The 17,185-nt window shown below is 43.0% G+C and overlaps 1 protein-coding gene across 1 annotated transcript in view; it reads right to left on the bottom strand.

Moving 5' to 3' along the window:
• The window catches only part of ADGRE3 (adhesion G protein-coupled receptor E3), a 65,468-nt gene that overhangs the window by 8,972 nt on the left and 39,311 nt on the right, over positions 1-17,185 (bottom strand). Inside the window, exons 8-12 of the mRNA XM_021713096.1 lie at positions 14,369-14,552; positions 11,840-11,959; positions 5,639-5,823; positions 4,390-4,557; positions 1,700-1,897 (exon numbers count right to left, since the gene is read on the bottom strand). Coding sequence (XP_021568771.1) covers positions 1,700-1,897; positions 4,390-4,557; positions 5,639-5,823; positions 11,840-11,959; positions 14,369-14,552 — 855 coding nt within the window. The remainder of the gene's footprint in view (positions 1-1,699; positions 1,898-4,389; positions 4,558-5,638; positions 5,824-11,839; positions 11,960-14,368; positions 14,553-17,185) is intronic.

Here is a 17,185-nt window from a genome sequence, read left to right as displayed (position 1 = left end):
AATAAATAAAAAAAAATTAGCCGGGCATGGTAGTGTGCGCCTGTAGTTCCAGCTACTTGGGAGGCTGAGGAGGAAGGATCGCCGGAGCCCCGTGGGTTGAGGCTGCGGTGGCTGGGAGTGGCCACTGCACTCCAGTCTGGGCGACAGAGACTCTAACTCAAAAAAAAAAAAAAAAAAGAACATGACAACTCAGAATATTCCACTTTGCCATAGACCACCAGAGCTTATTCTTCTTATCCAACTGAGACTTTGTGTCCTTTGACCGGTGAACGGACATAAGATGGAGTCAACATAGCCCAAGAGCAGCCATTTTAACATCGCCTAGTCTTGTCATGGTTTTCTAGCAGTGCACTTTAATTTACCCTCTAATCAGTAGCCAAGGACAGAACTGGTTTCTCAGAGGTCGCTATCGATCCTTGTTTCACAACTCCTCCCCAGCCCGTTTTGTAAACTGAGTTAACCTAATCAGCTCTTCATGACCTTCATGACACAGACCCTATCAACATGGCAGCAGTCACGTGACTAACCCATCCCTCTTCCTGCTGCCCATCATTGTGACATCATACCTGTGCTTACCTGTCCCCTTCATGATGATGTGAAGGAGACCACCACCCAATCACCTTAATGATCTGTCCCCATCCAAGGAAAGGTTTAAAAGCATTTAGCTTCAAGCAGCCGTGGGACATTGCTTTGCTAAGCTCTGGTGCGACCACGTGGCTTTTGAGCTATGGTCACCATGTTTTCCCAAGCTTTGAACCCCCTCCCCTACTTTGGGGAGGTGAATTTCCTCTCTCTCTCTCTAATTTACTTTCTAAATAAACTATTTTTTCCAATCTAACTTCTGTGCAATTCTTTGGATCCTTTCATGGCACCAGACTGCAGACACCCCCGTTGGGTCTGACCTAACATTTTGGAGGCCCCAGGGAGATTTTGACCTAACAATTCACATCTCCCCCTCCCCCTTCCACTTTCCCTGACTTCCAACCTTTAGCCTCTGATAACCATCATTCTTCTCTCTACTCCTGTTGCAAGCATGGTGACTAGATCTAAGCACAATGTATTGCATATTTCAAAATTGCTACAAGAGTGAAAACTAAATGTTCTCACCACAAAGAAATGGTAAGTATAAGAAGTGATGGGTATGCTCAGTAGCCTGACTGGATCATTTTACAATGTGTACATGTGTGTAAGATCACATCGTGCTCCACAAATATATACAATTATGTGGGGCATGGTAGCTCGTGCCTGTAATCCCAGAGCTGAGATGGGAGGTGCAGGTGATCCTCCCATCTCAGCTTTCCGAGTAGCTGAGACTACAGGCATGAGCCAACACACCTGGATAATCTATTTTATTTTTTGTAGAGACAGGGTCTCATTATGTTGCCCAGGCTGGTCTCAAAATCCTGACCTTAAGTGATCCTCCCATCTTGTCCTCCCAAAGTGCTGGGATTACAGGTGTGAGCCACTGTGGCTAGACTTAATATGCATATATGTTAATAAACTTCCACTTGTTTGTCTTCTGTTCATCTGTCTTTTGTTACAGGGGTCACAGCTAAGAATTCAGAAGATCAAAAAAAAATTATGTGCTTTTCTTCTATAGACCCAAGACCTTTTATTAAGGAGGTTAACTCAGCATTGTTCCATGAGCTCAGCATCTCTTGGGGATAGGGCAGGGCATCCTCTGGGACACCATCCATACCTCGGGTTCAGTTCTGTCGATTGCCGTGAGGAAGAGGAGGTGGGCCAGGAAGAGGCAGAGCGAGAGCTGCAGGTGCAGCGAGGTGCTGGTGTTCTGGATAGCTTTGCACAGGAGGAAGGTGAGGGCTGCCAGGAGGAGGCACAGCAGGGAGAGGCCCAGCCCCACATAGGTGATGATGGTCAGCACAGGATCCTCCTCCTGGGATGCAGAAAAAAAGAGTTCATGGTCATACTTTCCTGCTCTGGGATTACAGGTCTTCTCTTTGGACTGTGGGATCCTAAACACAGGCACCCAGCCCAATGGTCATATGGGAATTGTCTGCTAGACTGCTTTTTTTTTTCAGATATATTGAGGTATACTTTTTTTTTTTTTTTGAGTAGGAGTCTCACTCTTTTGCCCAGGCTGGAAGTGCCGTGCCATAATCATGGCCACTGCAGCCTCTACCTGCTGGGCTCAAGTGATCCTTCTGTCTTAGCCTTCCAAGTAGCTGGAACTACAGGCGCATGCCACCATGTCCAGCTAATTTTTGGATTTATTGTAGAGGTGAGGTCTCGCCAATTTGCCCAGGCTGGTCTTGAACCCCTGGACTCAGGCAATCCTCTTGCCTCTGCCTCCCAAAGTGCTGGGATTACAGGCATGAGCCACTACACCTGGCCAGCCATAATTGAAAAGTGTTTTTTTATGCTGAGGGGTTGGGTTTTGCAGTACCAGTTTGACTGGAGAGTTCATGCTAATGCTGTGATGTATGGTGAACACATTTTTGCTCTGGAGTCCTGAGGTCATGCAGAGGCTGCATACTGATGTGACCGACCCCCAGTACCAATTCCTGAACACCAAGGCTCAGGTGAACTTCCCTGGTGGACAACGCTTCACATATGTTGCCCAGGCTAGAGTGCAGTGGCATGATCATGGTTCATCATAACCTTGACCTCCTGGGCTCAGGTGATCCTCCTGCCTCAGTCTCCCAAGTAGTGGAGACTATAGATGTGCACCACCCCACCTGGGTATTTTTGAAAATTTTTTTGTATAGACAAGGCCTCGTTATGTTGCCTAGTCTGGTCTTGAACTCCTGGGCTCAAGCAATCCTCCCTTCTTGGCCTCCCAGAGTACTGGGACTGCAGGTGTGAGCCTTTGTGCCTGGTCAACATTTAATGTTTTAACCCCATTTTAGCCTCCTCACTGCCCTGTTAAGTCAGAGATTCTAGGGGGATGGATGGCGTCCAGGACTTCTTGTGTGCCAGCACCCAGCCCACACTGTCAGTAAGTCCTCTGATTCCACCTTAAGGATATGTGTGTACAGTTGAACTTTCTCCCACAACCTCTGCTGAATCCCATCTCTTTGCAAGTCCACTCTTGCAGTACCCAATGTCCATTCTCCTGGCAGCCACAGGGATCTTCCAATTACATAAATATGCGGCATCCCCCATGCAAATTTTCCATTGCTTCCCATGGCAATTAAAGTGAAATCTAAGTTCCTGACCATGGCATTTGAGGTTGGACACATTTTCCCTGTTCTCTTCTTTCCAGCCTCATCTCTGTCCACTCCCGCTTTGTTCGACTCTCCTTTCTGGGACCCATCAACTTTGTTTTCTCTTTATGCCTCTATACACACACACACATGTCTCTTTTTGGATTCTCTCCTACCAGAAATTTTTCTTCAGTTTTTTTTTTAAATTAGGGTAAAACATAACATAAAATTCGCCATTTTATAGCATATAATTCAGTGGCATTTAGGACAGATGGTTCCCAATTTAGGATGGTTCAACTTTTTTTTTTTTTGAGTCAGAGTCTCACTCTGTCAGCCAGGCTAGAGTGCAGTGGCATGCTCACAGGGCTGCGGTCTTGACCTCCTGAGCTCAGGCAATCCTTCTGCCTCAGCCTCCTGAGTAGCCAGGACTCCAGGCACATCCCACCACACCCAGTTAATTTAAAAAATTTTTTTGTAGAGATGAGGTCTCACTATGTTGTCTAGGCTGGTCTCAACACCTGGGCTTAAGCAATTCTCCTATCCCGCCTCCCGAAATGCCAGGACTACAGGCGTGAACCAACATGGCCTGCCAACTTTAAAAAAATGTAGCAACAGTCAGAATACCACATGGATGTATCTCAAAAACATGATGCTGAGTGAGGCCAGGCATGGTGGTTCATGCCTGCAGTCCCAGCACTTTGAGAGGCCAAGGTGGGAGGATTACTCGAGCCCAGGAATTTGAGACCAGCCTGGGCAACATAGCAAGACCTTGTCTCTGCAAAAAATTAAAAAAAATTACCCGATGCGGTGGTGGTGCATGCCTGTAGTCCCAGCTACTTTGGAGGCCTAGGCGGAAGGATCGCCGAGCCCAGGAAGTTGAGGCTGCAGTGAGCTATGATCATGCCATTGCGCTCTAGCCTGGGTGACAGAGTGAAACCCCAATTCAAGAATTAAAAAAAAAAAAAAAAAAAAAAGCTGAACCATTCTAATCTGGGAACCATCTGTACTAAATGCCACTGAATTGGGTCTCGCTATGTTGCCCAGACTAGATGGATCTTGAATTTCTGGTCGCAAGCTATCCTCCTGCTTCAGTCTCTCAAAGAGGGATTACAGGTGTGAGCCACCACACCTGGCTTCTTTTTCAGTTTCTTCATAGCACGTATTACCACCTAGCAGGGGCCCAGAAAGTATTAGCTGAAGGAATGAAGCATTTACACCATACCTGGTTGGTGAAGGCCATCAGGACAGCAAAACTGGACAAGTGACTGGAGCTGCATATGGTGTGACTTCTGTTCACTTGTACCAGGGAACAGCCATCCCTGGACCAGTGGCCGCCCTGCTCTGTGCTCTTCCAGTAGACACAGAAGGCCTTTTTGTTATGGTGATTCATCTGAAAATAGAATGGACTTGTCATCTTCCTCAGGAGGGGACAATTTATAGTTGGTTTATGCCAGGGTATCTTATGGGAAGGCACCTGGGTGAGAAGTGGCTTGGGAAATTTCTATTTATTTTTTTATATTAGAGATGGGATCTTGCTACATTGCCTAGGCGGGTCTTGAACTCCTGGCTTCCATTAATCTTCCCACCTTGGCCTTCCAAAATGCTGGGATTACAGGCATGAGCCACCGTGCCCGGCCACAATTTCTGTGTTAAGTGGTCACCAGGACTGCAATTCTATTGGGATTCTACATAATGTGAACTAAATTCAAAGCTCTCTGGGATCCATAGTTTTACAAGATTTCATTGGTTTTAGGACTTTTCCTCTCACCATGGGGAGTCAAACAAAAATGGAGTTAGAGGCTCACGCATTTTCTCCCAAACTCACTCTAAGCCAAATGTCCTTGGTCTTCTCACACCAATTCGTCCTTGACCCCTTCAAATACAGCCATTGCTCACGTGATGAGAGGGGTGGTATAGTAGAAAAGCATTACAGAATAAAATGAGCTTTGCATCCCTTGTCTTTGTCTCAAGGGTTTTCAGAGCATTAATTCATGGGGCCAAGGACATGGATCAGAAGCTTTCTTGTTTGGGATCTGTATCTGCTTCGATAATCCACCGGTCATCCCTAAATTTCTTTCTTCTCCTTTTTGTTAGAGGTAATGTATGCTTCTGTGGACCAGGTTGGAGTGCAGTGGCATGATCATAGCTCACTGCAGCCTTGACCTCCCGGATCCAAGCAATCCTTTCACCTCAGCCTCCCGAGTAGCTGGAACTACAGGTGCCACAACTCCCGGCTTAAATCTAGCTAATTATTTTCTTCTTATTAAGTCTTCAGGATCTAGAAGTCCTGTGTGTATATCTGGAAATGCCATCTTCACAATCTCAATGCTGACCAGCCACAACTCAATTACTCAGTAGCCATGGGTGTTCCTGGCTACCACATCGGACAGTGCAAGTCTAGACCCACTGTCTGGGACTATCCTGACTATTTCCTCCAATCCTGACAGGCTCTAATCACAGCCGTGACCCACCTTCACATTCTGGAAAGTCAGCATCACAGACTTGGAGAAAGATATGTTCTTTTTGGGTCCAATGGCAGCACTCACGACCTTGGAGTTCAAGTACACTTTATCTTTCTTATCCATCTCTTCAAAAAACCTTGCATTTATGATGTCTTCAAGAGAGGAGTATGAGATAAAGGTGACTGCACTGGGACCTGAGCAAACAGAAACATGGAATATTTAAAAGTGTTGTAATAGCTGACTGTGGTGACGCATGCCTGTAGTCCCAGCAACTTGGGAGGCTGAGGCGGGAGGATTGCTTGAGCCCAGGAGTTTGAGGCCAGCCTGGGCAACACAGGGAGAAAGTTCACACTTCCTCCCATGAGCTTCCGACCCAATTCAAGCCATTCTCAGGACCTCGCTCCAACCCAGCCTTGGGCTTGGGATGCTTTCTCCAGGTCCTCAGACGCTGATGGTGTCGTGTCAAGGGGAATTTAGCTGTCCACGAATTGTTTCATTTGGAAATTGGGAGGTTCCCAGCATGGTGTCAAGCATGTGGTAAAGAATTTATTTATTCATTTGGAGTTGGAGTCTCACTTTGTCACCCAGGCTGGAGTGCAGAGGCACACTCATGGCCACCAGTTTCAACCTGCTGGGCTCAGGTGATCCTTCTGCCTCAGCCTTCCAAGTAGCTGGAATTACAGGAATGTGCCGCCATGTCCAACTGACTAATATTTTGATTCATTGTAGAGATGAGGTCTCGCCAAGTTGCCCAGGCTGGTCTTGAACACCTAGCCTCAAGCAATCCTCTCGCCTTCACCTCCCAAAATGCTAGGATTACAGGTGTGAGCCACTGCACCCGGCCTGATTTATTCTTCTAAGACATCTTTTTTATTTCTTAAAAAAATTAAATTACATTTCGGTTACACTGAAAGGAATAGATTAGACAGGAAGAATCACTTTTTGAAATTTATTACATAGTATAGTGACTATAGTTAATAATAATATATTGTGCATTTAAAAATTGCTGAGTGTAAATTTCAAATGTTCTCATCACAAAAATGATAAATACATAAAGTGATGGACATGTCAGTTAGCTTGATTTAATTATTCCACAATGTATACCTATATACATATTGTTTATAATAATACTATATTAATATATAATAACAAGTAATTATTGTAAATAATTATCACATAAACATATTTTATAAATAATAATATATGATATACATATATAATTTGTCAGAAAACAAAAAGAATAGAAAAACATAGCAGATATTTACAAGGATTTTAACATATATTACAAATATTATCATTTTTCTACATTGGCTTAAGACATTATTATTATTATTATTATTATTTGTTCTATTTTTTTTACCCTTTAAAAAAATTTCAATAGCTTTGAGGGATACAAACAGGTTTTGGTCTGGGCTTTAAGTGAATTATTTTTTAAAGATATAAAATATTTTTATTTTATTTTATTTTATTTTAAAGATGTGGGGAACAATTCAGGGTTAGGTATACAAACTTTGATTATGCAGGTACCCTTGTTGATGAGGTGTGCCCTTCCCTCCCCTAGCAGTTTCCCTCAACTGCCAATCCTCCCCGCCCCTGGCAGTTTCCTACTACTGCCAATCCTTTTCTTATAGTATTATGATAATTGTTCAAGGTCTGCTTATAAGTGAGAACATATGGTACTCTGTTCTTTGTTTCTGTGATATTTTCGATATGACCAAAGCTCTCACTACCTCATTCTCTTTCTTTCTTCTGCAGAAATAACTGTGGACTTGAATTTAAAGCATAGTCATTCCCTGAATACTTCTGTAACTTTAATATGTAGATATGTTTCCACAACAATGTATGGTATTGTTCTCTGTTTTAAAAATTCACATAAATGGCATCACACTTTAGGTATCCTTTTGAAACTTGTTTTTCCTCCTCCAATTAATATTCACAAGGTTTAATCATATGGATGCATATTTATTTGGTTCATTCATTGCAATTACTGTAGAGTAGCACATTATTTGACACACCACAACTTATTTATTGTACAAATAAATGATAAAAACCACTTTGAGATATCACCTCACACTGTAAGGATGGGTTATTATAAAAAGAACGAGAGATAACAAACATTATTGAGGGTATGAAGAAAAGGGAACCCTAATACACTGTTGGTAGAATGTAGGTTGGTATAGCCACTATGAAAAGCAACACAGAGTTTCCTAAATAAATTAAAAAGAGTACTACCAAATGACCCAGGGATCCCTCCTCTGGTATATATCCAAAGGAGGTGAAATCACCCCCTCATAAAGATGCCTGCACTCCTGTGCTTGCTGTGACATCATTCACAATAGCCAAGATTTGGAAACAACCTAAATGCCCATTGATGGACGAATGGATAAAGAAATGTTACACACACACACACACACACACACACACACACACACACACACGAGTATGATTTGGCCTTAAAAAAGAAGTAGATCCTACCATTTGCCACAACATGGATGGGCTTGGAGGAGGTTAAGGTGAGTGAACTAAACCAGACACAGAAAGAAAAACACAGCATGATCTCACTTTGCATGTGGAATATTAAAAAAGAGTTCAAATATACAGAGATAGAGAACACTGGAGACTAAGGGTGAGTGGGGGAAGAGGAAATGGGAAGATGTAGGTCTAGGGTTACAAAGTAGCAGATGTGTAGGAAGAACAAGTGTGGAGATCTGTACAGCATAAGGACTAAAGTTAATACAATTGTATTCTGTTGGGAATTTCTGTTAAATAAGTAGATTTAAGCTGCTCTTGTCACAAAAAGTATGACAAATCTGTTAATCTGCTTCACTATAGTAATCATTTACTATTAATATGTATCCCCTAACTCCATTTTGCAAACTTAATATACACAATAAAATTTATTTAAATATTATTTGGTAGAAATTATAAAATTTTGATGAGAAAAAATAAAATCTATACAAAATCCTAAACACTGTTGAAGCTCTGGATTTGTGTTTCCAAATATACATGCAGGAAAAATTGTCCAACATTTGTAAATGGGACAAAAATATGACTAAAGTCATATTTTTATGCCTTTACTTGATTAAATAAGGGATGACATCTAGTGTTCTTCCAGGGGAGAGCTGCGTCTTGTCCAGTGGACTCTTTGAGATTCTCTGATGACCTAGGGGTGATGAAACTTTGATATTTTTGTTGCCAAGCTATGTGACAGCTCTGTTGGCATAGAAGATAACACATAGAAAACATGCTCGTGCAAATGATTCTTTCCAGAGCTGCAAATGCATATTGTCTGGTAGATATACAGTTACTTTCTGTACTACAGAAAATATAACCCTAAATGTTACATTGTATTGCCCTGTAGAAATTTTTTTTTTTTTTGAGTTGGAGTCTCACTCTGTCACCCAGACTGGAGTGCAGTGGCCGCTCCCGGCCACCGCAGCCTCGACCTGCTGGGCTCTGGCGATCCTTCTGCCTCAGCCTTCCAAGTAGCCAGAACTACAGGCGCGCGCTACCACGCCTGGCTAATTTTTTGATTTATTGTAGAGATGAGGTCTCGCCAAGTTGCCCAGGATTCTTGACTGTCCTATACAGTCACAGACTTGCTTAACAATGGGAATATGTTCTGAGAAATGTGTCATTAGGTGATTTCATCATTGTGCAAATATCACAGAGTGACTTACACAAGCATAGATGGTATAGCCTATTACACACCTTGGCTATATTGTATACCTTTTATAATTATGCGGCCACTGTTGTATATGTGACCGATCATTGACTGAAATGTTATGTGGCACATGACTGTGGATCAATATTTACATGTGTGCATTTTTTCTTCAAATTGCCTTTAAACTCTTCTTACTCTTTTATTGCTTTCTTCATTCATTCATAAATTGAATATAATCTTTGACGTGCATTCATTTATATTTGCCTGAGAATCATTATTTTACCTTTTTGAAAATGATACATACATATGTAGAGATATTTATACATACATATGTGTAGCATATATACACACAGACATATATGAGGATCAAAATAAGTAGAAGTTACAGTATCTCTCCTCTTCTCACACTCTGAGGCAGACTTTGTGAATATGAACCTGAATCATTTTTTGTATTGAATGAGATAAAATTTAGGGGAAGAGAAGAATTGGAAAAGCCAAGAGAGGCTAAGTTGACTTATATAAGAAAGAACATGAATCTACCCTTGGGAGAAAATAATATGAAAGGTGGGAGGAGGGACAAAGAGGGGGAGAGGGAATTTTGAGGGAGAAAGAGAGGAGAGAGATTGATTGGGTCAGTAGTAAAGAGGACTTTTAGGAAGATCGGTGAGTCTTATGGGATGTTACTCCACTCCGTTCTCCTTTGCTGCCTCTTGAAGAGACTTCAGCATTGACTGACTTGTTTTTCCAGGGCTTTTGGAGGAAACATAATGTTGAGACTGGACCCAAGGAAGTGCATTTATGAGGGGGAACCCAAAAAAGCCAGAATTTGTGTATAAAAAATTGTATATTTATTCTTACATGTGTAAACTCCAGTCTCCTTCAAAGTACTCTCTGGTTAAGGCAATATACCTATTGAGATGCATTTCCCATTGCTCAAAATAATTTTTGAACTTTCGAGCTTTTTCCATTGCTCAAAGTCAATTTTGATGCCTTTTAGTGCTTCTGCCGTTTTTTGTTTCTCCTCTTCCACATCGGCATAAACGTTTCCCTTTGAAGACTTTTTTCATCCGGGGAAACAAACTAAAAATAGTCACTCGGGGCGAGATCGGGTGAATAGGGAGGGTGGGACATGGGTATCATGGTGTTTTTGGTCAAAAACTGCTGAAGGCTTAGTGTGGTGTGGGCAGGTACGTTGTCATGGTGGAAGAACCCGTCACATTTGTCACAACTCAGGACGTTTCTTCTGCAGCGCAGCCTCTCACAACAACACTTACTGGTACTGATGCTGTGGGTTTCTAGAACACTTACCAAGCAGGGAGGCCTGTACTACAAGGGCCACCCCTCCAAAAGATAATTCTGGTTTTTTGGGTCCCCCCCATATATTTGGATTACATACATGTACATTTACCTATCATCTATCTATCTATCTACCTACCTATCTATCTACCTACCTACCTACCTATCTTTCTATCTATCTATCAGCTGTCATCTATCATCTATCAATCTACCCATCTATCTTCTAGCCATCCATCCATCCATCCATCGTATCTATACATCCATCCCTTTATCTATCCATCCACCCATCATATGTATCCATCATTCATAGCTATCCATTCATCCATCCATTTTATCATCTATCTATCCATCCATTCATCTATTCATCATAACTACTTATCATCTGTCTATTTATCAATCATTCTATACATCCCATTCCTCTCTCTCTAATTTCCTTTCTCTTCCTATATCATGCATATAAAAACAAAATCTAGAAATAGATAATATACAGTTATGCACTGTGTGATGACATTTCAGCCCACAACAGGCTACATAAAATGGTAGTCCCATAAGATTATAATAGCATATTTTTACTGTACCTTTTCAGTTTAGATCTGTTTAGATACATGCATACTTACCATTGTGTTACAACTGCCTACAGTAATGTGCTGTACAAGTCTGTAACCTATGAGCAATAGGCTAGACCTTATGGCCTAGGAGTATAGTAGGCTAGACCATCTAAGTCTGTGTAAATGCACTCTGTGATGTTGGCCCAATGATGAAATCACCCAGTGACACATTTCTCAGACTGTATCCCCAGGGTTAAGTGTTTCAGATCGTATATGGAAATTATATATACATGTGTGTGTGTGTGTGTGTGTGTGTGTGTGTGTGTATTTTCAACATTTAAAAACAAATGAAATGTCCACTATGATATAATACACTCACTGATGCTTCTTGGAATCAACCTCCCAGATTTCTTCTTATACTTGTTTGAGGGTCTACTTCTGGGTAAACCCAAACTGAGATACAGGCAGAACCATTCTCCCTCAACCCCCCCTGAACTGCAAAGAATTATCTTTCATGGTGAAGAATAGAAAGTCTTCACTTTGGGAAAATGCCCCCTTTTTTTTTCTTAAAGGAAAAAACTTAAATGACACCATCTGAGGGTAACAAACTCATGAGCGAGGAGCCTACTGCTTCCTTATGCTTCCCCACGACTCACAATATCACCCTCTATGAAGGCTTCTGAGTGCAGTCAGTACATGTACCTTGTGTATTTCCCTGGACGATGTCATTGCAATGGATGTTCATTGAGTTCATCTGGGCACCCAAGTTGAATATCTTTCTTTCTTCAGAGCAATTGTCCGTAACCACTCGAGTTTCAATAGCTGGTAAGAAAAAGCAATGGGCAGGTTTAGCTATATTATAAGAAGATATGGCCGGGCTCGGTAACTCAGCCTGTAATCACAGCACTTTGGGAGGCCGAGGCAAGTGGATTACCTGAGCCCGCAGGTTCGAGATCAGCCCGGGCAACTTGGTGAGACCTTGTCTCTACAACAAAATAAAAAATAACTGGGTGTGGTAGTATGCGTCTGTAGTTCCGACTACTCAGAAGGCTGAGGCGGAAGGATCTCTGGAGCCCAGAAGGTCAATGCTGGGGTAGCCATGAGCATGTGTGCCACTGCACTCCAGCCTGGGCAAAGGGGTGAGACTCCAAAAAAAAGAGAAAGATATAAAATTGTGCATAGTAGCCAGGTGCGGTGGCATGCATCCATAGTCCCAGTGACTTGGGAGGCTGAGGCAGGAGGATCGCTTGGGCCCAGGAGTTTGAGACTAGCCTGGGCAATATAGCAAGATTTTGCTCTAAGAAAAATGTGCATATCAACATGAACAGCTCCCATTTACTAAATGTCCAGGACCTGCAGGCACCAGGCTAAGAATCTTACACATGTCTTCTTATAGCAGTCTCCTAGAACCCCCTGAGGAACTATTATACAGATGAGGAAATTAAAGTTTCAAAGTTAGGTAAGACTCTTACTCCTGAAACCAAGTTCTTAACTAACAACCCGTGGTACATTGTCTTTGAAGCAACGATTCTATTTCTAGGAATTTATTCTCAGGAAGCAATAATGGGCAAGAGGGCATATTTAGCTACAAAAAAGTTTGTAGCAGCATAGATAGTAATGGCAAAAAATGGGACGTTACCTAGATGTTCAACAAGAAGCAATTGATTAAATAAGTGATGACATTTTCCTATAACGGAAACCATGATTCCAAGAAAAATGAAGACATGGAATAGTTGCAATAAAAAACAAGTGTATGAAAAAAGGTCTCAATTATACCTCAAGAAAGTTGCCAAAAAAAAAAAAAAATCAAGCTCATGAAAATATTTAGCTTGAAAAGCAGACAGTGCAACACTGGTCACAAATTGGAAATTGTTGACTTGGGTGATGGGTGCATTGGGGCTCTTATTCTGTTTCCTTTTGTATACGTTAGAAAGATTTTTAAAAAACAGCAAGTAAAAAATAGCACACCAAGAATGACACTTTATTAGTAACATTTTATAGCACCAAAGAGTGGGAAAGATAGGAAAATCATAATTATAATAATTATCATCCTGGCTCTAAATACGTTACGTGCACTATTATTGCCCTCATGTTACAGATGAGGAGACTGAAGCCCAGTGAGGTATGGGCCCTGGTCCTAGACCAAACAGTTAGGACTTGGCAAAACCAGGAGAGATAAGACTTACTTGTAATCTGGAAAATGGTTTACTTTGGACCTGAGGTGATCAAATTCCAGTTTCCTCAGGTTAGGCACTCAAAACATGACTTTTTTTTTTTTGAGTTGAGGTTTCACTCTGTTGCCCAGGCTGGAGCGCAGTGGCATGATCACAGCTCACCACAGCCTCAACCTTCTGGGCTAACTGGAATCTGAGTTTTATTGGCTGTGTACACTTGTGAAATCAACACCACAATCAAGATAGTGAGCACTTCTATCACCCCCAATGGTTCCCCCAAATTTCCTCAAGCCTCTTTGTCATCCCTCCTTCTATCCCCTCCCTGTCACTACAGCTACGTTTGCATTTCCTAGAATATTGTTTTTTGAGTTGGAGTCTCACTCTGTCGCCCAGTCTGGAGTGCAGTGACACGCTCACGGCCACTCCAGCATCGACCTGCTGGACTCCGGCGATCCTTCCACCTCAGCCTTCCAAGTAGCCGGAACTACAGGTGTGTGCTACCACGCCCGGCTAATTTTTTATTTGTTGTAGAGATGAGGTCTTGCCAAGTTGCCCAGACTGGTCTTGAATCCATGGGCTCAGGCAATCTACTTGCTTCAGCTTCCCGAAGTGCTGGGATTACAGGCTAAGCCACTGAGCCCGGCCTTTTTATTATTATTATTTTTTGAGTCAAAGTCTCACTCTGTCACTCAGGCTAGAGTGCAGTGGCATGCTTACAGTCAGCGCAGCCTCAACCTACTGGGCCCAGGTGATCCTTTTGCCTCAGCCTTCCAAGTAGCTGGAACCACAGGCATGTGCCACTACACTTGGCCAATTTTTTTATTTATTGTAGAGTCAAGGTCTTGCCATGTTTCTCAGGTTGGTCTCAAACCCCTGGGCACAGGCAATCCTCTTGCCTCTGCCTCCCAAAGTGCTAGGATGACAAGCGTGAGCCACCGCGCCCAGCATGTTTTCTAGAATTTTATATAAATGGACTTGTGCAGTGTCCTTATTTGCCTAACCCAGACCCCAGTGACAACCAGTCCTCAGTACGCATCAAGCCTTATAATCTTCTTACCCATAGTACTTGTTTGGATTTTCTGGACTTCTTGCTCTGGGTCTTCCAAGGCAGTTTTGATAGCACTTACTTCCACCTTTCGGAGGCCAAATGTAACCATGGATGCCACTTCTTGCGTCTTTCCTGTTGTCCATAGAGTCTTATTAGTGAGAAGTGACTCGAATTTGTCAACAATCTGTTCCAGCTTTGAAAACATAAAGAATTTTTAAAATATATATCTTTTATTTTAAAATGGTGGGGTACAGTTAAGGGTTAGGTATACAAATATGCATTGTGCAGGTACCCTTGTTGATGAGGTGTGCCCCCCTTCCCCAGAATAATTATTTTTTTTTGAGTTGGATTCTTACTCTGTTGCCCAGGCTGGGGTACAGTGAAAGAATTAAAAAAAATCTCATCTGGGTTGGGCTCATGGCTGTAAGTCCAGCACTTCTGGAGGCTGAGGTGGGAGGATTGCCTGAGGCCAGAAGTTCAAGACCAGCCTGGGCAATATAGTGAGACTTTGTCTCTAAAAAAAAAAAATCTGGGCATGGTGGTGCACACCTGTGGTCCCAGCTACTCAGGAGGCTAAAGAGTAAGAGTCACCTGAGCCCAGGAGGTCAGAGCTACCGTGAGCTGTGATTGTGCCACTGCACTTCAGCCTGGGTGGCAGAGTGAGACCCCAACTCAAAAAATAAAAACCTAATCCGATCGGTCCCATATCCAAAAGGACAGTAGAAAGCAGGTTCTGGAGCCAGAGGAACCAGGTTCAAATCCTAACTCCACCATTTACCAGCTGTGTGACCTTGGGTAAATCACTCAATCACTCTGTGCCTCAGGACAGTAAAAGGAACTCATAGAGTTTTCTGGAAGAATAAGTGAGTTAAGAGATGTTATGCTTTTAGAACAGTATCTGTATCTGGGAACATCTTTTGCCAACAGGGCCATGCTAAGTTTGCCAAATATAGACTAGCAATTGTCAACTGAGAGCAATTCTACCCCCTCCCCATAACTGGGGACACTTGGCAATGCCTAGAGACATTTTATATTGTTATAACAAGGTGCTGGTTGCTACTGGCATCTAGTGAGATGAGACCAGGAATGTGGTTCAACATGCTACAATACACAGGACAGCTCCCACCACAAAGAATGACCTGGTCCCACAGGTTGTGATAAGTGTCGAAACCCTGAAATAGAGTTATAGCTCAGAGGACACTCTAAATGGCTTTTTTTTAAGTTTAGAAAATATAGTATATTTAAAGTAAATTAGAGAGAGAGAGAGAGAGAGAATTCACCTTCTCAAGGTAGGGGAGGAGGCCAAAGCCAAGAAGATGGTGACAGCCTTTGCTCAAAAAGCACATGGTCACACTAGAGTCTAGCAAGGCAATGGATAACTGGTCTTTTTAAATCAAGAAATTTGAGCCAGGTGCAGTGTGTCACACCTGTAATCACAGCACTTTGGGAGGCCAAGGCGAGAGGACTGCCTGAGCCCACAGGTTCGAGACCAGCCTGGACAACTTGGTGATACCTCATCTCTATAGCAAATCAAAAAATTAGCTGGGCATGGTGGCACATGCCTATAGTTCCAGTCAGTTGGAAGGCTGAGGCAGAAGGATAGCCTGAGCCCAGCAGGTTGAGGTTGCGGTGGCCGTGAGCATGCCACTGCACTCCGGCCTGGACAACAGAGAGAGAGACTTCGACTCCAAAAAAAGGAAAAGTAAATCAAGAAATCTGTCAGCTGGGTTTGGTGGCTCAGCCTGTAATTCCAGCACTTTGAGAGGCCAAGGCAATCCACTTGATCCTGCAGGTTTGAGATCAGCCCTGGCAGCTTGGCGAGACCTCGTCTCTACTGTAAATAAAAAAATTAGCTGGGCGTGGTAGCACATGCCTGTAGTTCTGGCTACTTGGAAGGCTGAAGTGGAAGGATTGTTAGAGCCCAGCAGATCGATGCTGGGGTGGCCATGAGCACGCCACTGCACTCCAGCCTGGGCGACGGAGTAAGACTCCAACTCAGAAAAAAGAAAGAAAGAAAGAAAGAAATTTGTCCATGAAGGCTAGCAAAGCAATGGGCCAGTGGCTGGGGAAGAATGAAGAGCCAAGGTGAAGTTTAAAATATTGTAATAGAGGTGATTTGAAAGACTATTTCTGTGCTGATCCTCCCATCCTTGCGCTCAAAGTGTGGTCTTTGAGCCGGCAGAATCAGCATCTCTTGGGAGCCTGCATGGAATGCAGCTTCTTGGGTCTCAGCTCAGGGGTGTTGAACCCAAATCTTGATGTTCATAAGCTCCTTAGGGGACTCATGGGCACATGAAAGTAGAAGACAGGAAATTTCATCTGAAGAGGAATTTTGTCTTTTCCATGTCTGTTTCCTAGCACCTAGAACAGTCTTGGCAGATAGTAGGTGCTCAATAAATGTTCAAGGGCTGAATGAACACTCTTAAGAGAAAATGCTATCACACCAAAGAGTTATAAGCAGAGTGATATTTAAAAAGGATGCGGAGAAAAGAGAGCATACACACACTGTTGATGGGAATGTAAATTAGTACAACCTTGATGGAAAACAGTATGGAGAGCCGAGCTCGGTGGCTCAGCCTATAATCCCGCGCCTTTGGGAGGCTGAGGTGAGTGGATTGCCTGAGCCCACGGCTTCGAGACCCGCCTGGGCAGCGAGACCTCATCTCTACAATAAATCAAAAATCAGCCGGGCGTGGTAGCACATGCCTGTAATTCCGGCTACTTGGAAGGTTGAGGTGGAAGGATTGCTGGAGCCCAGCAGGTCGAGGCTGCGGTGGCCGGGAGTGGCCACTGCACTCCAGTCTGGGTGACAGAATGAGACTCGAA

The sequence above is a fragment of the Carlito syrichta genome, unplaced genomic scaffold (assembly GCF_000164805.1).
Source record: "Carlito syrichta isolate Samal-C Ts95f unplaced genomic scaffold, Tarsius_syrichta-2.0.1 Scaffold304165, whole genome shotgun sequence".
Taxonomy (NCBI): domain Eukaryota; kingdom Metazoa; phylum Chordata; class Mammalia; order Primates; family Tarsiidae; genus Carlito; species Carlito syrichta.
Note: the sequence above shows the minus strand (reverse complement) of the source record. Positions and strands in the feature narration are given on the sequence as shown.